This window comes from Larus michahellis, chromosome 8 (assembly GCF_964199755.1).
Source record: "Larus michahellis chromosome 8, bLarMic1.1, whole genome shotgun sequence".
Lineage (NCBI taxonomy): Eukaryota > Metazoa > Chordata > Aves > Charadriiformes > Laridae > Larus > Larus michahellis.
Window position 1 is genome coordinate 4037290 of NC_133903.1, and position 26264 is coordinate 4063553.

A 26264-nucleotide genomic window follows, 5' to 3' on the forward strand; every position below is an offset into this window, starting at 1 on the left:
TCACTTCTAGACAACCACGTTGCTTTAAGAGATGGAGTTATCATGACTGGATTTATATACAGATAGAGAATATACACCAAATCCTAAGATAAAATGTATTATTTTGTCTCCTGAATTTAAATGGATCAGTACCAAAACACGCTGGCTGAGGATCTGACCCGTTATGCCCATATTTAGTAGTGCCGTTTTAAACCTGTATGCAGACAAAGAGCAGATCTTGGCTTCTGTACAAGGGTGTGTGTCTGCACATGAGAATGAATATAGTCTTGTGAGCGCGGGTTTGAAAATCTATCTTTTAATTGCGAATTGGAAATGCAGTTCCAAGGTTTCCTTTTCTATCCCAGGCACTAAAATAATGATTGCATTAAAGACTTTTGTTAGTGCGTGGGCAGCCAGAGGTGGTAGACAAGTTGGTGGTCGGGTCTGCATTCGGTATCTTTGGAGGTTTATAATCCCAAATATTCAAAGAAGTGTCCTAAGGAGAAGGATTTTCCTGAGACGAGGATGGATTCGTTTTGAGACTTAAAAGTCCAGCGGACCTCCAACACGAGAATGTCTTTTTGTTGTAACTTATTTTCTGAATGAAGCACACGAAAGTACCAGCAAATACTCTACAGGTATTAAATTGTGAAATCTTCATTCTATTTCAACCAAATCTTAACTTCTGTAGAAATAAATAGTTGAGGGTTTGGGGTTTTTTTTGAGATCTTGCTTAGAGTGGCTTTCTTTTAATTATTTTTGAAATAACATTAGGTTATACGCTTAACTTAAATCTCCTTCCAATGAGTATCTGCTCCTACAGCTTTACTTCTCCTAACTAAGCAGTTCTTGCCGGCTGTTGTCAGTTCATTTTGTGGGTCTGTCCATCTTGACTCTACCTGATGGAGGGCCGCGTCATTTCTTTTTTATTGATTCTAGGGTCCCCTGAGACACGCTCAGCGTTGTAGTTCAGCAACAAGTGCTCTGCAGCTCCATCAGAGTTTCCACAGAACGAGCTGTTTCTGTTTTATTAGTCTTTATTAAGCTACATATTTTTGCTGATCCGTAGGTTGGACACTTCAAATAGGCATCATGGTGATGCTGCCAGAACTGTACTTGACGGGTATTTTTCAACCTGTCTAGACTTAGCTTGGTTTTAGTATCATTTCAGACAGCTATTGCAGCCATAATTATTCTGCAACACAGGCTACCGGTTAGACAACCCGTATTTCAGGATGTAACCATGGTAGGTGTGCATTCAAACTCGTTAAAACTCTCTTTGACTCTAACTACATTTAAAAATGGTTTCAGCCCCAGTTGCAAGCCCCAGAGGGAACCGGGCTTTGCTGTCTCTCTCCTCCAGGACAGCACGCAGTACCTGCTTCCCGAGTTCTTGCTAGCCTACAGAATAAATGGTGAATTAATCTTCTGTGACTGAGAGAAACTTACGGTACATGAAATTTAGAATGCTGTCCAGACCCTTTCAAAGAGGCTTCCATCTCTTTCAGACCTCGGGCTCTAGAAAATTGAACCAAAAGAATATATGTTGTACCTCTGACAGAGCTCCTGTTATTAACTATTTCTCATCCTTTAATTTCTCGGAGTCAAAAACCTAGTGCTGATGCAGTCCAGTATTCTGTGAGGAGCGCTGCACCCGAGCTGCTGAGAGAGTCACCTTCAGCAGCCTGGCCGCGACCTTGCACGAACGCTTGCCTGGAACTTCTGCTTCAGCGAGGACTAAATCCCTCCATCTGCATTATTATCCCTCCCTAACCCGAGTCCTTGACAAAGCTTTGTGTTCAGACGGGGAAGGACAATCTCACCACTAAGTAACCTGCTTGTCTAATTCTTCAGTCTTACTAATTGCTAAAGTTGTAATTTTAAATCCGACTGCTGGTATCAGAAGGCCAACTGCATGGGGTTAGGTGGGTCGGGACCTGCAAATTCCAGCATCTTAATTTGACCTTTGGCAGATGACTCAGTGCAGTTTTTTTCCCCTGTCTTTTCTCCTTAATTGCAGTTGCAGCTGGGTGTCTAAGTGCTATTACAAGAACTGAATTAGAAAAATGGAAGAAGTTATTCCATGGTGCCTTGGCTCTAGAAGTAGCTATTTAACCCTGTGATTTTGTGAGAGCCATGCATGAAATCCATGCCTCTGATGTCTCGTCTGTCATATGTACTTATAATGCTGAGAAAGAGCACTCTCAAAACGATGATAAAAGGAAAGCTTCAGAATTGTGATAATTTTGACACATCATTACTATGATTGACATGATAAATAAGTCAGGTCATAAGGAATAATGCAGTTCTAAATCCCCAACCACATAAGCTTGCTGAGAGGGGAAAAAAGGGTCTATTAAATTTTCTGTATAGAGATTGCAGTCAGCGGTGCATAAACAATACATTCTATAGCAACCTGTTCATTGCTCAAGTTGTTATTGGCAGGCACTGTGGCATTTCTACAGTCATTAAAAGAAGCTATCACTATTAATCTCCAGTCTCAAGGCAGACAGGTTTAACCTGAAGCTGATCATCAAATAATGGTAACACATATTTGTGCTTTGTTGAATGTGCCCTTTCATCTGTGGATGCCTTTCCTGTAATGTTATGAGAAGGGTTGAGGATTCTAGCCTTCATTATAAAAGTTAGTAAGTTAATAACGTGTCTTTTTAGAAGACTTTCCCCCCCGAAATGAGGGGTATTAATGCAGGGGAGGAGTTTTTATGAGACTTGGCAGCTCATTCTATCCATCCCCAGCATTCAGGGTATCGCTTACCTCTGATTTTCTCAGTCCTTGGTCAAGTTAAAAAAACCAACGCTCTAAAGCTGTCCAAGTATACGCAGATGTATACGTGTGTGTGTGTGTGTGTGTTCAGAGAGACAGCTCGGAGTGAACTCCGTCAGCGAGCGGAGGAATAACTCAGTGGCCCAGGAGAACGTCTGGAGAGGGCTGGAGAGCATCTAGATCGAATTCATGTTAATATTCCTCCACTACAAGGTATAGTTTTTTGATGAATTGCTGAATCAGGTCTTCAAAGGTATGTCAGAGCGTAATGTACTAACTAGTAATGTAACCCTTTTCTTTTGAGTGGCCTAGGGAAATTAATCTCACCCTACAGATGCATCTGTAGGTACAAGATCCCTGGGAAAGGGCAGCTGTATGGATGAATTCATCACTTGGTTCCTTAGAAAGCAGTCCTTGAAAGAACCAAAACATTTTGATTGCCCTTCTCTTTTGCTTCCCCTTCCTCAAGGAAAATTGTGTTTTCCTCTGGGAAATACAGGAACCTGTCACTGCAGACAAATGGGAAATTGTGATTTATAAAGGTTACAGAGAGAAAATTCAATTTATTTTTCATTCTTTCTAAAGAGAGAGTCATATTCCTTCTCGAATATCCCTTAACATCCTCTCAGAAATGGGATGACATCTGTCGTTTAAGCTCCCTAAGTACTCTTGTCCCAGTTCCAACTTTTGGTTGTGGTAATCAAGTGATTAGGGAGAAACAAACTCATCCTAAGTTATGTCTTCAGAAGCCATTTTTATATGCAAATAAAAAAATTGAGTTCCTCCCCAGGAGACTTCCTTAACATAAATTATCTTTGAAGCATCTCGTGTCAGCGGTGCACGTGGTCCAGCAGCGCTGTGCCCGCAGCCCCGTCCCCCTCGGCGTGCTCCGCCGGCTGGGGACACGATAGGCTCAAAAGCTAAGCAAAGCTACAGCAGCTCACCCAGCGTCCCGTTTCACCCTTTTGGTTTGTGTCACTGATCATACTGACGGACGTAGGCTGGAAAATAAATTTAAAATTAACTATTTTGACTCCCATCATTTTCTTGTTTAGTTTTCAGAAGAATGCTCTTTGAGGCAAGAGATATTGCTTGCCATTGACTAGCAAGGGTCAGTCTTAGGCTTTTTCAGGGGTCAGGTAGCTGGTCCTGATGCTAATCCTGGTTTGTTTGGATGCTGCTGTATTTCCTTTCATCATCTGTACTTAATTTTTTGGAGCTTCTAATCCATTGCTATGTCTGAGCAATAAATTAATGAGGTCTGAGATTTTAAGAAATACATTCACCTGCCTTGCTACCATGTGAAAGTCACAAATCCTGAGCCTGCTGTTATGTACTGGCTGTCAGGGAGCAGCAAGGGCAAGCTGCTCCGCAAGAGCCCGGAGCTGAGAGCAACAGCGAGGTCCTCCCTGACAAGGGACACAGACCTGCACTGTCTGAAGAAGAGTTATGCCCAATCCTCCGGTCGCCACCAGATGAATCCATAGTGACAAGGCAGGTCCAAGGTAAAGCCAGGAGGTCAAGTCAACAAGGTACAAGGTTGGGAGCAAGTCATACCTCCCACATAGCTCAGGCAAGGAGCAGGCTCCTGAGTTGAAATGTCCTCTGTCAATGGGTGGAGGCCCTGCATTGAGGTATCTCACAGCTCTTTCTCATGCAGCTCTCACAAGTTGGCAGTTTCCCCGTCAGCCTGGCCCAAGGTTACACAGCTGCACCCCATCAGAGGTGACCTTGGCCACAGGCAGCAACGCCCAGGAGGGAGGAAAAGGCTGCAGAACCCGCTGGCGGACTCTGGGCGCCAGTGCTGGCTCTCTGGCAGCACTGGCCCGCGTTCCAACTGGGGATGATGCTCCTCCAACTGCTCTGTGGAAGTAAATGGCAGCCAGGAGTTGATTTTGAGCGTTTGATGCTGAGTGCATCTTTGTTCAGAGGAAAAGTGGGGAGGCAAAGAGCTGCTGGTGGTTTGCACCTTGGAAGGACAGGGTTCAGAGGCTTGAGAAGAGCAGTCCCGCCTGCCCTGGCCTCCTTTGCTGGCTCACTCTGAGGGCAGGCAGGGAGGCCAGGTGCTCGCTAACAGCAGAATTACACAGCGACTGAATGTTCTACAGTGTTTCAGGCTGTTTCCCATTTTGGCATTTTTATTTTTAAGTATGTTGAACATATACATTTGATCTCTTTGGAAAAGTATAAAAGACAGATATGGCAGAAAGTTACTGTAGAGATTGAGGAGAGGGAAAGCAGATTTTTAACACTAGAATGTAACCTGCTGTTTGAATGGCCTTAACATAAGCTATGATCTAGGGTTTAGACACTCATTTGTAATGCTTGTAATAGCTAAAGCTCAGTTAAATTGGCGTGATGACATGCGCCAGAGTCTGCAGGCAGCTTGAAACTATAACTCTGAGAAATGCAAATTGCCTGGTTTATTCTCACGCTGGCATTGCCTATGATAAAACCTGGGAGAATAGACTGTCTTTTTTCCCCCCTCTTCTGTCTGCTATTGACCAGAGATGCTACGAGTAACCGTCCGGCGTTGTCTGAAAATTTGCAGTAGAATTTAATTTAGGTTGCCGTATCACATTAACAAATCTTTCAACTGAGAAACTGCCTTGCGAAGGGAGCGTGAGAAGAGGAGACAGCTTCAGAGCCTGCAGGATCCCCATGGATATTGTACAGCATCTTCTTCTTGCGGTTGGAGATTGGAAAGAAAAGAAAAAGTTTTGCATCCTGTATTTGAGTGTAGCCTAAGACGTCAAAAGGTCGTAATAAACAGGTCAGACTTTTGCCTGCTGTAGCCTCATCTCGGTAGTGTTTGTCCTTGGCTCATTTTCACCACACGAAAAATGGAAATAATGGTCCCTACGTCTTCCGTAGGGGTCTCTGGTGTGCTGGTAGAAGCAGTTTTTATTTTTCAAGAGCACTTTCTACTTCTTATGCTTCCTGGTGGTAGTAAATTGTACTGTTTAATGTTAGGAGTAAAGGTTTTGTGCAGATTTAAACCAGCTTTTTTAAATGTTCCACTTTCCCTCTTTGCTGGGTTTTACATTTTATGCATTTGTACGCATAGAGGGGCATGAGAAACAACAGAAACATTTCTGGCCTCTAAAAACATTTGCTTTAAAGCATTTTTAGTGACTCCAGTTATCCTATGTGGGATAATAGCATCTTGCGAACAAATCTATGTTTATTTTTTCACGTTGTCTTTTACATTGGTTATTGCTACTAATTATGGTGATCGATACCTGTAAAATACACAATTCTATGTCCATCCTGCTTGCATTAAAAGAAGGTTCAACCATTGACCCCTTTCAAAGACAGCTTTGAGTATTTGAAAACGGTTTGCAGAAGATTCTTAATGCCCGTCAGAAATCTGGTCATTTTTAGCCTGCCCATGGTCAAAGTTGAAGCTTGTGAATTTCTCCCTTTATGTTATTAAAAAAAACCCAAACAAACAAAAAAACCAAACCACAAAAATTTCCAAACACACCAAAAAAACCCTCCAGAAAATCAACAACAAAGCCCCATCCTCAATTTGTGCGTCATTGCTTGCTGGGTTGAGGCTAAGCGGTAAGCAATGAAAGCATGAACCCATGGCAACTTCCGTGTTGTGTGAAATAAATTACTTCATTAAACGTATAAAATCCTCGCTATATCTATGTGTATACCACATGAGAGCACGAGGCAGCCCCAGAACACTGCAGGTTATGTAGCCTGGAAATGCTACTGGTACCAGTAGCCACTCTGCCGCTTTACACTGGGAATTATGGCCTTGCCTGTATTCCCTTCCAGGTATCGAGTTCTGGCGTGCAGTAAATGCTTGAGTGTGAAGAGCTTTATTTGTAAGTTATGTTGGGCTCTGTTACAAAGCTGCATTAAAGCATTTTGCTGAAAAACCAAGTAATCCTTTTCTTTTTCAAAAGCGCTAAGTGAAAATGCATTGATTTTTATTTTCTTTCAGCAACTTCAATAGCTCAAGATTATTACTTGTTTTAAGAGTGATAGAGAAATGTCAAAAATGCTTCAGTTGTACTTTCATTTTTATATATCACCAGGTTTTGGTTTTTTGGGCAGGTTTTTTTGTTGTTGTTTGGGGTTATGGGCTTTGGCGGCAGTAGGAGGGAGAGATTATGGTTTATTTCAAAAAGCTGCTTGTATTTCTGAGCTTTCTCAGAGATTGCGTGGTTGAGTAAGTAACGCATTTTATTGTCTTAAATTTGGTCTGTGCTGTAAAACTCCTTGGCTCCTGAATAGCCAAATATTCTGGCACACCTTAATCTCTTCTTTATAATTACTCGTGAAAGAGCAGAGGGGAGAGATCAATGATGTGACACTGCGTAGGGTGTTTTCAGTAGCCTCTCTACAGAGAGGCCAGCGCTGGCTTTTGGTATTATGTATGATTTATTAATTTAGTGTTTTCTTTCACTGAAGATAGGTACGGAGGCACTGAGTTTGCAGAACTAGTACCACAGTCAAAAAAGCTGGATACAAGTCCCAAAGCAGCACAAGGCAAACCTGGCTCGGCAGCGGAGGCTGGTGGCCATCGCCTGCAGGACTCCGGGTCCAGCTGCTGGCTACAGCCAGCTGTTCCCATCCTGGCCTCCAGTTTTGATTTAGCTGCTTGGTATAATTTTAATCCTTATCTGAATGCATCTGATGTGTGTGTATAAGAGATCTGTCCTTCTTCACTCGGTGTAAGTAGTTTCAGGAGATCGTATGTCTATGAGAGAAACCAAGTGACAGCGTTGCGTTGCCAAGTGGACCCCGCAACATGTTCTTGCTGGTTTGGGTGCTCCGACGTTTGATAGTTCTGCACTAACACAGCCCGTTACCATCCTGATAGCAGATCTGAATAAAATGGGTTGATAAAATCTAAACAGCATTGCTGTGTTCTGCCTAATCACACACTGCCAATTAATTTCGAACTGATAACCCAAGGACATTTTGGAAAGTGACAGCATGTTTCTAAACCTAGGGGTGAATTTGCTTCTTTTTAAAACAAAATGAAATAGATGTCACTTGTATCTCAAGTATACATATTCATGTACAATGGTGCGTTTCCTAATGTACCATTTTTCTCATTTTATCTTTCATTTATTCCCTCTAATTTTCCTTATTAACTGTAATTCTGTTGTGACATCCTAGTGTCATATTATGATGATAGAAATTTCAAATAAGAAGCAGCAGCACGAAACGCAAGGTTTCGTATGAGCTGGGAGACAAGAGCACCCTGTGGAAATAAGCTTCTGGTTTTCACTATCAAGGCAACGAGCCCTTGTCACGCGCGGGAGAGGCTGTTTCCCACCCGCGCAGCGGCGAGCAGGGAGCCAGCCCTCTTCTGAGAGGGGAAGGAGCCAGTGCAAGACCAAAAAGACATCGTACTCTTAAACTCCTCTCTTATCTGGGAGCCACAGATAGGAAATCATAAGTACATTAATGCAAACAGCATTTGTACTGGCCAAGTAAGGTATGACTAACAATTTGTTTTTAACAATGCCAACATTGCCCGCACTGCAGAAATACTAACAAAGAGCCTCGAGTAATAACTTCCCCTTAGATTTCTTTTTACAGCACTTGCAGCATTCTCTGAGCGTGCATTTAGGTACTGTGTATAAATAGGCAGATACGAAAACCTATTCCATCTTCCAGAGAAGAGAGACGTTGGTTTATTCTCACTTCAGAAAATTAAACGCTTATCCATCTGCGGAATTATTTTTGAATGAATAAGTTTGTAGACTGTCTTTAGCTGGGTTATTGTTTGCTCTTTTGGAACATTCTTTGCTTTCACAGTTGTTTTGTTCTTGCTACAGAGGAAATACAGCAATGTGTATTTTTCTCCCTGCTGAGGTCTGAGGCAACCTTATATTATGAAATAACCAAAGATTGATAATCACAAAGGCTGCAAAGGGAAAGCCTCGCTTTATTTAGAAGAACATCTGTGCTATAAAGAGGAAGAAAAATTCTTTCTTTTGATAGAGAAATATTTCTTCGGATCCTGAGCTCTGCTCTGTGCATCGTTTTGCCCCACTTTTTTATTTTACAGTACTCTAAATATATAAATGAAATTTCATTTGCTTCTGAATCTCTGTGACCTGAACAACTCTGCTTTTATTAAGGGTTGTATCCCTTTATAGAAGAAAGCGGAAAAAGGTAGCATGTTATGGTCAGGGGGATGGAGAACTTTAGACCAGATGGAGCGGACCTGAGGCCCCTGATAACCTATTTCTCAAAACATTGTTTTGACAAGTCATTCCATATGTTTGCTTGAGTTAGCTGTTGGAAGAAGGCTGTGGGGGATCTTCTTGTTTTTTTCAGATCTGCTCTCTTTATGTAAAGACTTGGAAACAGCAGACCTTTGGGAGCAAGGTAGCAATCTGGATCCCCAAACATGTTTCTCATATATATATAAATAGAACGCAGGAAGGGTTGACCTTGAGCTTAAAATGCTGCTCAGCGAGTGCATCTTGGTTTGAGTAGTTCAGCTGCAAAGAACAAACCTGCCTATTTAGTTCAATGTTATAAATATCCGTAGAAGTGCTCTCCTTTAAGCCTCCATAAATTGTTCCGTGCCCGTAGCATCTAGGATCTGAGGACGGGTTTTTAAATTTGGTTAATTTTTTTTTTCCTTTTTTTTCTTTTGAAGTTCAAATGACGTTTATATGTAGCAAATTGTAATCCCTGTTCTTAGACTGGATTTGCTGGAGAAAGAAAGCTTTGATCGACACCTTGCTTACCCAGTAACTGCGAAAATGTACTTGCATGGCTTTAACAGAGCGTCTCTTGAGTACGCTTTTTAGATAATGATGGCTGAGTTGGTGGCCTTACACGTTTGCTGGCACCAAACGCCTGTGACACAGAAGCCCTTCCTTTCATTCTGAAGGATAAGTCAACTGTGGAACACTTTCAGATCCGTGGAACGCTTTCAGATTTGTCTTTTGCTTACTCTCAGTGAGGAGAGGCTTAAATTCTTTTTTTTAATCTTTTGGGAAGTTCAAAGATTTTTAAACAAGCAGCCAGGTACAGTAGGTATCCAGGCATAAAGAACGCTCTAAAATCCAATAATATTTATTATTTTTCATGTATTTGACAGGTATCCAACAGCATTCTCCCAAATCGAAGTTGATGCTAGAAAACCACAATTTTTTTTAAACTTAGAGCCCAACTGAAATTTAGTATTAATTTTAGCTTCTAGCAGGACCATTTGTCAGATGATCAGTATATATGTGCAAGCGTCTGCTTCCAGTGGACTGCGCCACAACAGCAGCTTCATTTAAAAAGATGCTACAAAGAAATAGATTTTAGAAAGTCACATGTGATCAATTGTACGTATTTGTTTTATGCTCTACAGAGCATATTTAATCTTAAAGCTTCCCTGTGAAAATAGTGCTTCAATTATTGTTGTCATAAAATAAATTATAATTTCCCCCAAAGTCACTGGAGATGCTTTTCTTTATTAAGTCTGGTGAAGGATAGATGAGAATGTCTCTTTTTCTTTCTTTTTTCTTTTTTTTTTTGGCTTCCACCCTTTCATTTCTAAGTAGATGAGTGTTAAGAGCGTTTAAACTTGTTACAAGTAGGAGAAGCAGCAAATAGATTGTTAGTTGTGTCATTTTATTTGTGCCAAAGTAAGGAGTTAAGACACGGATTTATTAAAAAAAAACAATGATGCCACGTATGAAGATATAGTTGAAAATAGACGGCAGCATTTTATTGTCTCCCATTTCTCTTTCTTTCCTGCTGCTTGACAATAAGCCAGAGTCTGCTGGTGAGAGCTGCAGTGTCTGAAATAGCCGCAGTTCTCTGATTTGTGTGGCACGGCCGCGTCCCCAGCTCAGCTTTCCTCCTTCATTTCTTCTCTCGGCTCTTGTCTCACCACTGAATTTTGCATTTCTGGACGTTATGATTAACTGACAGTTCTGGTTTATTTAACATCCAATTGCTGGTGTGTGGTTTATTAACTTAATTTACCTTTATTAAGAAAGCAAGCAGTAAATATCCAGATACGTGAAGCGCCAAGGCTGTAAGACGTTAAAAGTTCCCTTTTGTCCTCCAGAGAAGGCGACTCTTGCCGTCTGCTGCAGAAATCCATGAAACCCCAACCTGTTTCCCTCTCCTGAGTACGCCCCTGTTTATATTTAAAAGGACGCTTCTCTTACCATGCACTAAAATACATCGCAAAAAAATATATAGCCTCTTCAAAATCATTTCCACTGGTGAGTTATTTCAGAATCTTTTTTAAAGGTAGGCGTGTTTTGGGTTATATCGCTAAAACCCCAAAGGTTCGGATGCTGGCGGCGGAGGCGCCGCTCGCCACTGCTCTACCTGCCGCCTCTCGCATCGCTGTGGAGCTGACGCTGGGGCTAATGGATCCACTGCCCGACCGCGGATATTTTTTTTTCCCCCTCTTTTAACTGCTGTTGAATAAGATTACACACTCTATCCACTTATATAGCCGATATTAAAGCTATCTGGTGAATTGAAAAGCCACCTGAGTGTTCTTTAGCTAGGATAGCTCGAGGCTATATATTTTTTTTCATGTTAAAAGCTCTAATGATGTGCTGGATGATAAGGTTCTAGGCAGAAAGAAACCCCTCACTGTGCATGGGGGAAGGTCGGGTCAGTGACAGAGACTGAACTTCCAAATTGCTCTTTTTGCACGAGGAGCTGTGAGAAGGGAATTGCAGAGTGTTGGAGCAGAAATTTGGTCTGCATTTGAATTTAGCTGCTGAATCATCACAGGGGCCTTGTGTAACTAAGCAGTGGCTTAATTTCCTTAAAACTACATGGGACAACAGTAGAAATTTATTTCTGGAGAAATATAAAGTGGGTTTGTCGACCTCGGGTCGTAGAAGAGCGGAGGAAAAAGGCTGTTTTGTGGAGGGCTCACCCCCAAACAGCAATTGCTGGGTCACCTGCACTTAATGGCTGTAGAAAAAGGGCAAAACTGGGGAAAAAGCCAGATCTGCCATCCTTGACCCAGTTTATGGACCAGAACTGGTGAGAGACAAGCTGGAGGGACTGGGTCGCCGTGGACCACCCCGGCCACGGTGCCTCTCCTTGGGCGCTGCAGTACGTGTTATTTACAGAAATACATTTTCTGTTTGTAAATCAACCATATTTAGGCCTCTGTCTCTCATTATGCCCAGGAGCAGACCCTAAAAACTCTCTACAAGGTTTTAGGAGCTTCTCAACCTGTATTTTAGGCTCTGTTTTATCTACTAAAATATATAAAGCTCCTCTTTGCTGTAGTATCTACACAGAAAAGGGTATAAATCATCCTGTGGATAGAGTTGAGCTCTCCTTTAATCTTTCACTAGGGCTAGAACTAGCAGCTCTTGCAGTCTGTGTGGAAGTCCTTACAAAGGGGGAAAAAAGCTGTTACAAACGCAGCTGTTATTTGTTTAAATGTTTGGAAACATTTATAGCGTGATGCTAGCTTTTTTTTTCTACCCTTGCTCCTATTCTTTTGTTTGTATATACTTCAGTGAATCCTTTCAAACTTGTCAGACAAGAAAAGTTTGGCTTGTTTAGCTAAGTAAAATTAAGACTGTGAAGGAGTACGCTAGTTTTCTGTAAATGCTTTAGGATGTAAACATCACAGAGGGAGAAAACAGCTCTTTAAGCAAAGGGACAGCTTTGGCAGAGGAACAAATGGGGTACATTGGCCATGAATACATTTAAGCTGGAAATTAGGAGTGTTTTTAAGGGGTTGAGCAACAAAGCACTAGGAAACTTTCCAACAAGAAAAGTGGAGATAAAAAAACTCAGCATTTTTACCCCAGGCCCCACTACATTCAGAGAGGTACGTATGTATGTACAAATGTATGCATTCAGGATTGCAGGACGGGATGTCGGAGAGAGGGAACTGGCCCAGGATGTGTTTCTGGTCCTCTGCTTCACACACAGTTAGCAGGAAGCTCCATACACGTAAATATCTCCTTGCCAACATTTTGCATAATTAATGTATTTTTCACATTTTCTCCTTTAAAGCTCCACTTCTGTAATATATATTTACTTAAACCAGGAACGTGACCATTTTCACTCTCTTCAAACCGACCAGCGAGTGCCCGAAGTTAAGTGCATTTTGAACTGCTTGCAGAATTGCAAGCTGGTCTGGGTAAATCACACATTTTGTAGGCTAGTTTCTTTGGGTAATTTTATTTTTCAAAGTGAAATGCATCAGGAGTGGTGTTGTAACGTATACGGCATCCCCCACGGGCCCGGGAGGGGTGGGTGGAAATGGAAGGAGGGCAGGTTCTCAGGCACTGCTTTAGGACAGGGGCGATTCAGCCAAGATTCGTTTATGAAAGGCTTCCTCAACAGTTCTTGATGAAATCTTTTGTAATTGCTTCTCTTTACCGTATCTCCCCCCTTGTACACTGGGTATTTTATTTGTGATCTACTTGCTGTATTTTATTCTGTTGTTTTGTTTTGTTTTGTTTTTTATCCACTTATTTTTGTTTGGCTTTTTTTTGTTGACTTGACTTGCGGTGGGAGTGAGTCATGTGTTTGATCTGATGCAGGCAAAGCTCAGTCACGTTGACAGAGTGTACTGAGTCCCGAAGTGTAAATGACCTAGATCATTCACTTGTTCTGCTTGTATTGTGTTTTGTAAACCTTTTTCATGTCTGGTGTTTTATTCATATGTCACGATGTCTGATGTCGAGATGAAGACAAGGACTGTATATATAAGAATCCACTTGCTGTGATTGATTCAAACAACTAGGCCATTTTCACTGTGAATTTGATCCGCAAAGCTAAGATTTTGTTTTGTTACTTATTTACTTTTTTGAGTGTAAAGTCTAGTTTCTCAAAGGTTCAAGATCAGAAATTATGTTAATATGTACACGTTCAAGGAATCTTCAGATATCCTCAGGTAGTGAAAAGTCATTATTCTTCATACACCAGCTCTGTACCATTAGATTGCTAATTATTTTATAAATACATATTTTTGACTCAAACTCCATCTGGAGTTTTAATGTTATTCATCAAACTAAACAAATGTGACCAAGAATCCTCCCAGGAAAGTCTCTGTTATTTTTCTTTACATCTAGAGATCTGTACAGTGCACAGGAGTGCACAGCAACACCACGTATTTCCCTTTTCTTGAAAACAAATAAAGTCCTTGCCACAATAAAACTGAAAAAATGAAGTTGTAACTATTATCTTGACGCTTTTTTGTTGTATAGCCTGTTAATCATCATTCTGATATGTAGGGAACAAATAGACAGGCAATGTTTTAGGGTAGAGTTTTATGACTGAGAAATAAGCTTCTTTTTTTTCTTTTTCCCATTATTTGCATAATGCTGCTCTCTCGTGCCCGCAGGTGGTTGTCAGCGTTTGCTCGCCCGTTGATCAGGTTCCAATTCCTGTTGTGCATCTTGTACTGCACAGGGGAAGGGAAATTAATCTATTATTGATCAGGATCCAATTCCTGTTGTGCATCTTGTAATGGCAAGGGGCATTAATCCATTACGGGTTCATAATCCAAACCATCTCCAGGTTGTACCTGAAAAAAGTGAAATGTATTCCATTAGTTTGTAACTTGGAAGGTTGTGGGTTGTTTTGTTGGGTTTTTTTTCCCCTCAAGCAATCTTGAGGTGCGGTGTCATTGTCATTTCTCCTCTTTTCTCATATTCCGTGTTACATAGGCAGAGATTGCACATTCTTGATGCCATTATGTTGAACTATTTATCTGTAATATTTTTGCTATTTATATTGGACTCTTGTCTCCTATTCTGCTTTTTTCTAATATAGGTATCCATAATTCGGTACTATGAAGCTTTGCACGTGTCCTGCATAGTAATTGCGAAAGTATTTCTGCATACTGTGCAAGTCTGAAAGTCTGTAGGAAGTTTATGGTGAAGGTTTTCTAATCTTTTTCTCCCAGGAAAACTTATAAATGGTTTCGAAGTTTTGTTCAAATATTCGGTTTCTCCATTAGCTTGAGGGTAGCGTGCTGGTGATCCTTTCTGTGAAGTGTTTTTCTCCCATAGACAAATTTCATAATGTGAAGAAGTAATTCCGTTTTTGGATACTGATTCCTGTGGGATTCCTCCTTGACTGCAAACGGGACAGGGAGAAGTAATTGCAGCAGGAACTAACGCTAAGGGTAGGGAAGACTCGCAGTCAACAGCGCGTGCCAGGCTCTACCCCGTATTAAGGAAACCAGGGTGATCTGGGTGACTCTTTAGGCAATCCTCCCTCCTCCTGCTCGTGGTCGCCTGGTTGTGGTAAGTGTCTCTGAAGACATTTAAGGGTTGGGACCTATAAGCAAGCCTCAAAAATAAGGCTTGTCATTTTTCTCAAGCCTGAACTCAAGCTATTACTTCTTTTGAAGAGATAAACGCTTTCTCTCACATTTTATTAAGGCTGGTTTGCACTGTATCTCTCCAAGATGAATTTGAGCATCCATTGAAGTAAAACTCTTAATATTCTGTACCACAAACACAGATATAGATAAACTTTGCATGCCATAATGTAAAATCTGGGAAAGAACGTAACGTTTATACATTTCTGAAGGGGAAAGCACCTTTTGTATCTTCAGTCATATGGCCTGAGTGAGATTTCATCTCTGTTGGGAAAATTAAGCACCCAAGTGGCTTTGATACAGTCTGTGATCTTTATAAGCTGTAAATTATAATATTTAAAATTCCCTGTACCTTACATAGCAATATATGTAGAGAGATAAAAAACACTGTCTTTTCAGAGATGATAGGGCAGTCTACATACTTATTCTATTTAAATAACAGGTTAAAAATTCTACAGCTCATCAGTATTAAACAATTAGTGTTATAGACCACTTGGGACAGGTTTCATTCTTGGTCAGAGGGCAGGAGGGAAGGGGGAAGAGCAGTGTGACCCAAGACCAGCCTTGTGCAGTCATATGTACGGCCACTGGTGATAAAAACAAATAGACTGTGCAAGAGGTGTTCACTCTTTCTCTCTTCCCTCGATATATCTCTGTGCAGAATTGCCAGATCCTTGAATGCCACAGTCTGGAGAGTTTATGTTTAGAGGACAGAAAAACCCAAGATCTTTTCCTTTCCATGTTCTTTCTTTTTTCTAAATTCTTGGCTCTTTTTTTATTTCCTCTTTTTTTTTAAAAAAAAAAAAAGTCTAAAATGGAAAAATAATACTTGTGCCGATTTACCTTAATATTTTGGGTGGTAAATGGAAGCAGTTCACCAAGTACTTCATGAGCAGCTGGGGTTGGGAACCACCAAAACAGCTGCAAGATAAGCTCCCTCCACTTGTGCGCCAGAGCCTTTGGTGTTATTATGCTCGTCAAGTAGACACTGATAATAATGAAGGCAGTGTCTGATGAGAAGGTTTAGAAGCACTGGGAAGACTGGAAATATTGTGGGTGCTGTGGCTAAAATAGACACAATGTGAAATAAAGCAGAGCGCGCTCTTTTTTGGAGAAGACTCTCTGTTTAGGTTAGGACTCTTGCTTGTGGCAGTCCTTCTGTCCGGTCATCCACTTAAGACTAGCATCAGATTAAAAGCACGTCCCTTAAGTGTTCTTCAGTGCCGTTCAGCCTTGTCTCTGCAGCTCCTGGTGTCCCTTGGCTACAGGTCTGGGGTCCGTGTTTTCACCTAATGTTGCTTCACTTTCTCAGCTGAAAGGAGGGGTTCTTTTCTTTCAGAAAAGATAGAATACGGGTGGGAACAGTGGTTCCCTCTTAGCAAATTCATCTCGCTGTAACTGTTGTATGCATTTGTATTGCCCTCCCATGTCAGTGTCTTTTATAAATATTTCCTACTAGTGGATGAGCATCGGGGAAAGCGAAGCTCAGTCATTGAAACAAAGGATACATGGGAAATTGAGCAGTCCTTAAACAATGTGAAACATCTATAGGGACCATGGGGTGGCAGGGAGGGGAAATGTCCAGTGACGAATGCGGAGAAGCTGCCTGAGGGAGGGGGGCAGGGAAGGAAGAGGTGGTGAAAAGCCAGAAGGCAACAGCGGATGCCTAGAAAACTGGGACAAGAAAAAGTCTGATGAAGTAAAAATGGAACAGTGAAAAGAAGAAAAAAAAATAAAAATCAATTGTTTTCTACAAAGGATTTTCAAAGATAATATCTGTTTACTAACAATGACATTCTCCATTGCAGTTTAGCGTAGCACCAGTCAAGTAAAATCACGTCAGCGTACTGCGCTAGGAGGTAGGAGAGGGATGGAGTGGCTTTATTGACAGGTGGGATTAGAAACTTGGAAAGTCTGGGTAGTTTTTCATTATGCAATTGTTTGAATAGCTCTCTACCTTCCACAGCCAGACTGAAGTCTGATTTGTTGCATCACATCATCAGAACAAAATCACAGGGTTACTCCTTACCTAAATTAGGAGCCTGGCTACTCTGACACTCCAGCCTGTGGGTTTCTTACCAAAGGGTGAAGTTCTGAAGGGATGGGGTGGACACGCAGGTCCCACGTTACAGCCCTATTGAGATTTTTTGCTCAAAAAGAAAACTAAATTCCTCCTTTGATATTTTGAGGAGCCACAAAGCAAAGCTGCAAACTACACCCTGCAAAAGGAACCAAGGGAATGTCTTTGTTGAGTTTTATTTGGCAGGATCAGGGCCAGAGCGAATTATGGCAAGTGGTTTCTTTGTGCTGCAAAGGGAAACTTAAGCTGTCTTTGGATATGAAATAGATAATACTTTGAAACGTTGTTGTTTACTACACATGCTTGTTATATCTGCAGCTGACCTTTGCAGGGATTTGACTTAGAATCCGAGCCCTGACCGCTTTGCTGAGCCCTCTGTATCACATCTGTATTAGTTCCCCCACTCAAAATCTTTATCAGCAGCCTGCTTTTAATAGCTTTGTTTCAGGGACGGTATGAAATAAAAATAAGCACTTTCTGTGTTTATGTTCTTGTTACGGTTAGTAATAAAGTCAAAAAATTCTTACGTTTTCCTGGTCGCAGGCAGATCAAGGTGCACTTTTCCTTCCCCCGCTTATCTGCTCCACGCACAAAGAGCCATTCGCGTAGGGTGAACTCCTGGAGGTTACAGCAAAGCTGCCTTCTGTTCTTCGGCTGGTTTTAGTGGGCTCGAGCCTTTCTTCAGGGGAGCTGATAAGCTGAACAAGTGGTTTTCCTCTTTTCCAGATGGAGAAAAGAAATGATTATTGCCAAATTAGTAACTTGTGTGTTGATCTTTTAGCATTTACTGTTGCAAACCTTCATCTTGCACAGAAGCAGTGGTGAGCGGTAACGCTGAGGCTATTTCTGCTCATCAGCAACAAGCTACTAATCTGATGGCCACTTCTTTTCTATTTTTTTAACTATTAGCTGGAAAATTCCTGCCATGAATACCTATGAGACTACCATGGAAATCTTCTTAGAAAGTACATTTCCTACCTGGTAGCATCATATTTCCAGGAATGTTGTTGAGCAGAAGTAAAATCCACTAAAAGCTTGGGTTTTGAGGTCCCACACGAGTTGCATATGTTTGCTGTGTCAGGTCAACAGAGCATATTTATGGGAAGAAGTAAAGATGTGCTTACCACTTCCTTAAGTACTATTCTTGGATGCTTGAATTTATTCAGATGTGCACATGGTATTGTTAAATATTAAAATTATGCTGCATGCTTTTGTCTCCCACAGTACGCTATTTGCTATCAATTACAAAAATGTCAAACGGTAAAAATTTTATCATTCCCTATTCAGAAATCTGTGAACATTGTGAACTTTCTGAGCAGTGTTACCAAAAACTTTGTCCATCCAATAAGTGAAATCGAATGTCAAATGGCTTTGGGCGTGCTGGGTATGAGACAAGCAAAGAATCTTCGGTTCATTTTCTGTTCTTTAGGGAATTGTCTTAAAAGAGAACGTCAGGGTTCAGACCTTGCACTTGCCAGTTTCCCTTTCTGCTTAATAAGCGGGGGTTAGTCTCCTCTGCAGAAAACATTTGATGAACTGGCTTGCTTTTGCATCAGTTTAGTTTTATTTTCATTACTTTTCCCTATAATTCCTTTATTGGATTCTGTGTCTTTAGAAAATTTTATTACTCTGTTATTCAAGCTAAAAAATAGCTAATTTTTCTTTCCCAAATGAATTGCTTGAAGCAAAGTACCTATGAATACATGGGTATTTTAATTCGCTTACTAAATGTATACAGAGAAAATTTACAAGCGGCCTTTTTGCCATTTTTTTAGTGTCTGCTGACTGTTGCATAAGCTAAATTATTTACAGTATGATGCCTCACAAAAGAGTAGCAGATTTGGGTTATTTACTTTCCTGATAAGAAAAAGGGATTGAAGTTGCTGTGATATGCTGCTTTGTTAATTTTATATTTGTTCCCCAGTGTGTAAAATCTTTTTAAAGAACTAACACGAGTATTGGCAGACTCTTTTGAAATGGTGTGGAAGTGGGAAGATTAAACAAAACATGAAAAGGTCTTAAAAATATAAGTCAGCAGAGTGTTTGAGAAAAATAAAAGTGCTCAACAATAGAAAACCTTTAGGATGCTTAATTTATTTGCTCTCTGTTTGAGAGTGGCCCCTGCGCTCCATCTGGGAGCAGTTCCTGTGAGTTCCGTGTTGTGAATGATCCGGGCCGAGTATGTTGGAACAGTGTGTTTGTACAGTATAATGAAAGCCATCGAAAATGGGCTTGCCGAAGATCTCCCCTTAATGAGGAGATTAAAATCCACGGTGAGGTTGAAGAGTGAAACTTGCAGCTGTGTCGCTTGGTGAGATCCTTCGCCTGGAACGCGTCCGTCCTCGCTGTTTGTAGATGTACAGAGTCTTCACAAGGTTTTCTTCTGCCCCCGCAGGTGCCACAGACCCGTCCGACACCGTGGCTCCCGTCATCGTCATCCCCCCCCAGAACACCAGCGTCGTAGCGGGGAGCGGCGAGATCACGCTGGAGTGTGTGGCCAACGCAAGGTAAAAGCAGCGGGGTTATAAGGAATTAATTTTAATGCACTGTCCTCTACTGAGAAGGACATAGGAAGTTATTTTCATTATTTTTATTATTTTAATGATTGAAGCAGAATGCGGCGTGTAGCTTGCTCTTCAGAGTAACCTCACGAATAATCTTGTTTGTCCAACATTACTGGATTAAACCTATTGATTTTTCTGGCCAAATACCGATAGAGGCAGAGTTACTCTCCCACCTGTTACTCCCACAGCAAGGAAGGGTATAGTGGTGTTCAACCAGCGGACATTATAAGGAGAAAGTTGTGCTAAGGGTTAATAATATTTCAGCTGTCCTGCCTACTGACATGAAAGGTGATATTGTTGAACAGCCTGTGCTTCCTAGTGAATAAATTAGGGAGGATCTCCTACGAAGTAATTTATTACAGATGCTCTCATTTTACAGTGATTATCGCTCAACTGTTCGTAAGGCACCATCATCCAGAGTTCACAGCATTCCTCCTGCGCTTGCATCTAGTTGGCCTTGAATAGCATTGAATTCCAGTGGAAGTGAATAGTTGAGGTCCTTGGATGAGAAGACGACCAACTGATTCACCTTCCTCTCTGAGGGCAGAGATGTTCTTGATATGGCTAATATTGTTTTTGTAATTGAGTTATAATGAAAGCACTTCCCGTGCAGCTGATTCCCATAGCACTATTTACTCCTTTTGCTTAGAGAAATCAAATTATTAGCACTTAAGTTCTATTGCTGTATGAATTAGCTGTACTTGCGTAATGCCACTTGAGTAGTCTGCAGTCTTGCTGCGTAGAAGTTATGTACGCATTTACTGCTTAACAGCAAATGTCGGGATAGAGCAAAACTTAAAGTTTTATAAGCTGGATCTAACTGCCAACAAGGCTGTTCTCTAATATATATGTTTTATTGTTGTATTTTTGTTGTGGTTCTGTTTTTAAACCTCGGCAGACCTCTGGAGCGGCTAAGCATGACCTGGAAGAGAAATGGAGTAAAAATAACCAGTGGCATCAGCAGTTTTGGGAGACGGCTCACAATCACCAACCCAACCTCCGCTGATGTGGGGATGTATTTCTGCGAAGCGAAACTGAGAGACAGCACGGAGGAGCCGGCAAGAGCGAAAGCCTTCCTTTCTATAATGGGTAATTCTCAAGGCAATGTGTTTTTTAGTAAAACAGGCTCTGGACCGAGGTATAATAGGAAATAAAATTGATATTTTAATATTTCATTGACCTTACATTTGAACCTTTCTTCGGAGAACAGAACAAAGGAGATGAAGGAGGGTTATCTTCCAAATTAATTCAGCTGTTCTTTCCCATGAATATAAATTCATCAAATAGATTTTTTTATGTTTTTTTTTTAAACACTGATGTGATTCTGAATCCCCTGTGAAACTATACATTTAATCAGAAGTTGGGGAAATATAGTAGTAAAATCCTTATTGGGCAGCTTCCACATCTTGGCTTTTAGACGCATTAAATCCTGATTAACTCCCAGCTTGCTTACATCTAGTTTTAATATGTCAAGTGCCTGTATTTCCGAAAGAAGCCTTTTAGGAGCACTTCTGCACGTTGTCTGTTGCGGGTGCCAGTCAGGGGGCCAAGGACGTTCCTGAGTGCGCAGGCAGGCAGATATCATTACTGAGGTAACAAAAGGGAGAAGAAAATGCCGTTTAAACCGGCAGCACGTGCTAGACCTTCGACTCCAAGGGAAACTTTGGATTTATTCTTCCTAAAGGGGCATCGGTGCCCGTTCACTCCATGTTTCCACCATCGTCTCTGCGCGGGGTTCCGCTGCAGCAAGGAGGTTGCCGTGTGGAGATGGTAGTGCCTGTGCGTGCCGTATCCAGATGTAATAACACAAAATTGTCTCGAGTTTTTTAGGACTTTCAGAATATCAGGGAAGTTTTAGAACAGAGACATTTAGGTGCTGTGAGGCAGAGCTGATTGTGCCAAGTCTGGCTTTTATGTAATAGTCCCATAATAACTGTGAGAGTGTCCTGGAGAGGTTATTGCTCTGGCAATGGTACAAGCCTCGGCGTCGATCGGAATTCATGCACACGCATTTCGGTAGTGCATTGCAGAGGGGATTCGGCACACCATTCTCTACACTCTTCTAGCCTTCTGAAAATACGATTTTAAAGACTCTGCTGTATGGTCTGTATTCTACTAAAGCAATTTATAGCGGTTCATGCTAAATGGGGAAACAGCCCTTCTCTCTGCAAAGCTGTGCTCCAGGTTCATTTGTAGCACTGTGTCTCTATTATATTTATTACCTGCTGGATGAAGTTTGGTTCCAGTCTCTTTCTTTGTGCTCTGTTTCTCAGAATTATTACCTCGCGGCTTCCCTTGCCTTTAAGGAGCAGAGACGGATTTAACTTATTTATGGGTTTGGTTTAAACTCTTCCTTATTCATAAGATTTTATTGTAACTAGTTTAACTTTGCTGCTATGCTGTCAGATCCAGCCTAATGCGACACTTAAAGCAGCCTCTCCGTTAACGTAGAAGGTTCTTAAATACAGTTACAATAAAACTGAGAAACAATCATTGGGGAATCACATTAAACCAGCAGTGCTGCCTTTCTTTAGTAGCTTATCTGCTCTCTTATTTTTAAATGTTTTATTTATTTCTTATCCAGTTTTAGGGGGCTGTCAGGGAATGAAGTTATGAAAAGGCCTGTAGATAAGAACAAGCAGATGAAAGAAAGCAGAAACAAATTGGTTACCAATTACTTTTATTTCCTTCTGATGGAACAAGACACTTCAGTTGCAGGTGTTTACTCAATGTGTCAGCAAAGCCTGATAGATTTCTTTATTTATGAGTTTCATGAGCTGCAGGATGGATCTCTCATTCTAAACAGGAAGCCAAATCAAAGGATTAGTAGTTAATGCATAACTTCTATTCAGCCTTAGCACTCTTGGATAGATCTGGCCATTTTTTAATTAGTCAAGGGACTGGTTCTAGGAGGAAAGTGCAGACAAGATTCAAACCGAAGGATTTTTGCGGTGTTTCCCTCGTAGTCTGTTGGAGTAGCATTTGCAGAGGATCAAGTATGCTTGGCCATTTGCATGCATAAAATTATTTGTAGCGCGTACGTGTTGATGGTGGCCTGGTAATGAGCTGCACTTCTTGGGAGAATAACACAGTGTGGACTTAATAAGCCGTCTTGACTAACAGGGAAAGGAAATTGTGGTAATAGAAGAGGTTCGTTTTCAAAATGATTGGGATAAATCAAATGCAGACCCTCAATAGTATGGTAATGAGAGCTTTCGTGGATTAATGGAGAAAAATATTTTGCTATTAACAGATAAAATAGAGGTAGTGATAAAAAGGTGCATCAAAGATGAAACAAATACTGAAGTAATCAAAGCTTTTTTACAAATACGTCAGTCCTTGCTTTTCCTAGCTAATAGAAGTCACACAACTTGAGCGTGGGCTCAGATGGTGACAAGAGCTTTATTAGAAGGCAGCGAAACTAAGTACGAAGGCACGTACTCAGTTCAGATTATGATTTGTGACCTACAATATTGTCTCTGGATTTTTTTCCGAATATTTCTGAGAGTACATCTCAGTTTATAAATTAAAATCACAATAATATTTCAAAAAATCTGAATCCCTAATGTAGTAAAGTAGCATTGCATAAGCAAGAAGAAAACCCTCTAGTCTTGTGCTGCAGTGCAGTTTTCTCCTGACTGTGGCACAGAGCTTCCTGACATCTTCATATCGTTCCAGCAAAGATAAACTGAGGTGGTTCCAAACCTTGGTTTTATTAGCTGCAGTTGTTATAAATTTTTAAAGGGTAGCATGTTCCTCAGTTGGCAGAGTAACAGTTTGGGAAAGATTTGTTGCAGATTAGATAAGAGCACATTTGTTTTATCACTAACAGTTTGAAGATTAAGTAATTTAAGGAGTCTTCTCATGAGCAAACCAATTTGAAAACTGAGCTAATCTTAAATTCTTTTGCTCCCGTTCCGCAAGTTCTGGTAGCGACAAATTGCGATGGTCATTTTTTTAAGTGATTGTTCTATGGGAAATTATGAATTTTAGAAGCTTAAGAGAATGAGGAATGAAACCCTTCCACTACATGAAATCCGTACTGCTCTTTAAATCAGATGCAGTCAAAGTAAAACCTTGAACAAACTGAGGAGAAAAGCAATTAGAAGAAAGGCCTGGTGTGATGAGGTATTGCGCAGAACTGAGTGTTGAAGCCCTGGTGGCCTGTCCAAAGGAAGTAGGATGGAATAAATCAGAATCACAATTGACAGCTTCCCTTCTTTTTGGAGCGGTTCTGTGCCCGGAAGAACTGCATTAATAGACATTTTATTCTCACCTTGGTGTTTCCTAGGGAGAATTTTTACATCCCAGCTAGATAGCTTTCTTTCTGAAAACAGGACAATGGTTCTCATCAGGTATGGACACAGCTTTATGGGGTTCAGGAACACGCCAGAAAGATGATAACCTTAGTATGGAGGCCCACCTGGCTAGGCCGTGAGCTGGGCTGTCGGGCTACTCCTCCTTCACTGTCCTTCTCCAGGAGCAAGTGTGGAGATGCAGAAGGGCCTTCTTTGTGCATTGCCATTGTTCGTGAATTTGCATTGACTGTATATATATAACTGCCAGAACAGAGGTTATTTTCCTCTGCTGCTCGCCATCTCCCTACCTTGTGCTCAGATCTCTGGAAACAATAGCTCTTGTGGCTCTAGCTTAGACATTTTGAAATACTACAAATGATGTCTTGAAAGCAGAGGAAAGTAATTTTCCATGGTGATTGTGTTCATGTATTGGGCTTAAGAAAAGACCATGACGATTGTGTTCATGTACTGTGCATGAGAAAAGAATAAGAGTTTTCAGGAAAACTAGAATACAAAGTCTTTGAACTTGCCTGAACTTCACATCGGGCTCAAAGTAGAGAAGTGTTGACCACTTTTGATTTGGCAAGGTTCTTGAGATGAATGTAGCCATGTTGCCTTGGCCCCAGATGCACACGGGGCCTATACCACAGTGCAGTGACGGGATTTCTGGGAAGTCCAGTTCTGTATCTGGCATTCAGGAGAAGTTCCCCCTTCTTTCGGTTCTGCAAACAGGAGGCGTGTGCTCCCTGCGCCGCTATGAGGTTTTAGAACACACAGACTGCAGCTCACAGTAGGGCTAGGAGTAAGAAACTAAGAGAACCTTTTCATCTCTCTCTGTTTTAACCTGATATTCATACAAAGAACAATCCTGCTTCAAGGAACATGTTATACCTGCTTATATGGTGTGGCTTCTCTCGACCCGTACAGCCTGATCTACTGTCTGGGGTTCCGGACTTTGTACTTACAAGGGGCTATCAAGTTTGGAGTTTCCCTTTCTTTTCAGGATATTCACCAAATAAATTAGTTTACGGTAATGCTAGAGAAAGGCTTCCGTGTTTAAGGCTCGATTTTCCTCTTAAATATGCAGGCCTGAATTTCTGAGTGATGCAGGAATTTCAGCTTTGGAGAAGCCCCTGGGGCTTTCTCTGTTCTTTCTGACTTTCATGTATGTATCTAGGATTAGGTCACACATCTCCAATGCAGCTTGAAGGGTATGTAATGGATGCTGACTGCTATCTTTTGAATGTTAAAATCAGTGACCATGTAACTCTGCATGGGGGAAGTTAGAACAGTATCAAATTTTGGAGGCTCCCGAGGGCTTTGAAGAGAGGCTATCTTTTCAATGATGTCTGTAGTGCAAAAAACCCCCGAAACCCTCAACAACTATTAAAAGCACGCATTTATATTCAAATATTCTTTCCCCTTTGCTTGTTCTTGACCTTTTAGTTAAGATCAGTCAACACCAATACAATATCTGAACAAGACAGTATCTCTTTCTTTCAGTCTAATATGGATGCGACCTCCCTCGTTGCCTAGCACGCTGCACTGCCAGCAGCGTGAACTCCGTGTACTGGGCCCTTTCTTATTCTAACCATTGTGATTCTTTAATTTCCCCAAAATTTAAATGTTTGACCTGATACCAACTGGTACTGTCATTCCTAGAAAATGCTATGTCTGGGGGCTGGTGCCTGGCATGTTACATAGTTTGGAAGACATTGTAATTTTGCCACACGTATTAAATTTCAACACACGATTGTTGCCTACAACAATAAATGTTCAAATTCATACTGTGTGGTTCAAACCAAGCTTCATAAATATGCAGTGGAGTCATATGTACGGACAGCCAGAATGCCCCCTCAGAATGCCATCTGACCCCTATAAATATTGCTGCATTTTTATGGCCTCTCTGGGGTAGTTCTTCACCGGGTGGTGTGTAGCACCCAAATTCAGATACCCTGAATTTTTCACTTGCAATTTGTGCTGGGGCTGCAGACCCTCAGGCACACACCCGACGTGCAGATGATACACCTGACTCATCTGGAAAGCGGGGAGCCTAGTTTCCAGAAGTCTAGCACCTGTAACTAGAGCCGTTTCTTCCGCAGCCTGGGTTGTGTTGAAGCCATAGACACTCGCTGCAAAGGACCTTTTGAGCATCCGTGTTGCTGGCGTAAGACGGGTGCACGTGGAAAAGCAGCACAGCTTGGATGGAAATCGCTGTTTTATTTCCCTCAAAGCCCTAGGAGTATACCTA

At 41.3% G+C, this 26264-nt stretch overlaps 1 protein-coding gene across 4 annotated transcripts in view; it reads left to right on the plus strand.

Moving 5' to 3' along the window:
• Positions 1-26264, plus strand: part of SDK1 (sidekick cell adhesion molecule 1) — a 405671-nt gene that overhangs the window by 232343 nt on the left and 147064 nt on the right. For all 4 annotated transcript variants that reach the window (XM_074596464.1, XM_074596462.1, XM_074596465.1 and 1 more), the window contains exons 7-8: positions 19547-19658; positions 20614-20804. In XM_074596464.1, the coding sequence (XP_074452565.1) occupies positions 19547-19658; positions 20614-20804 (303 nt within the window). The remainder of the gene's footprint in view (positions 1-19546; positions 19659-20613; positions 20805-26264) is intronic.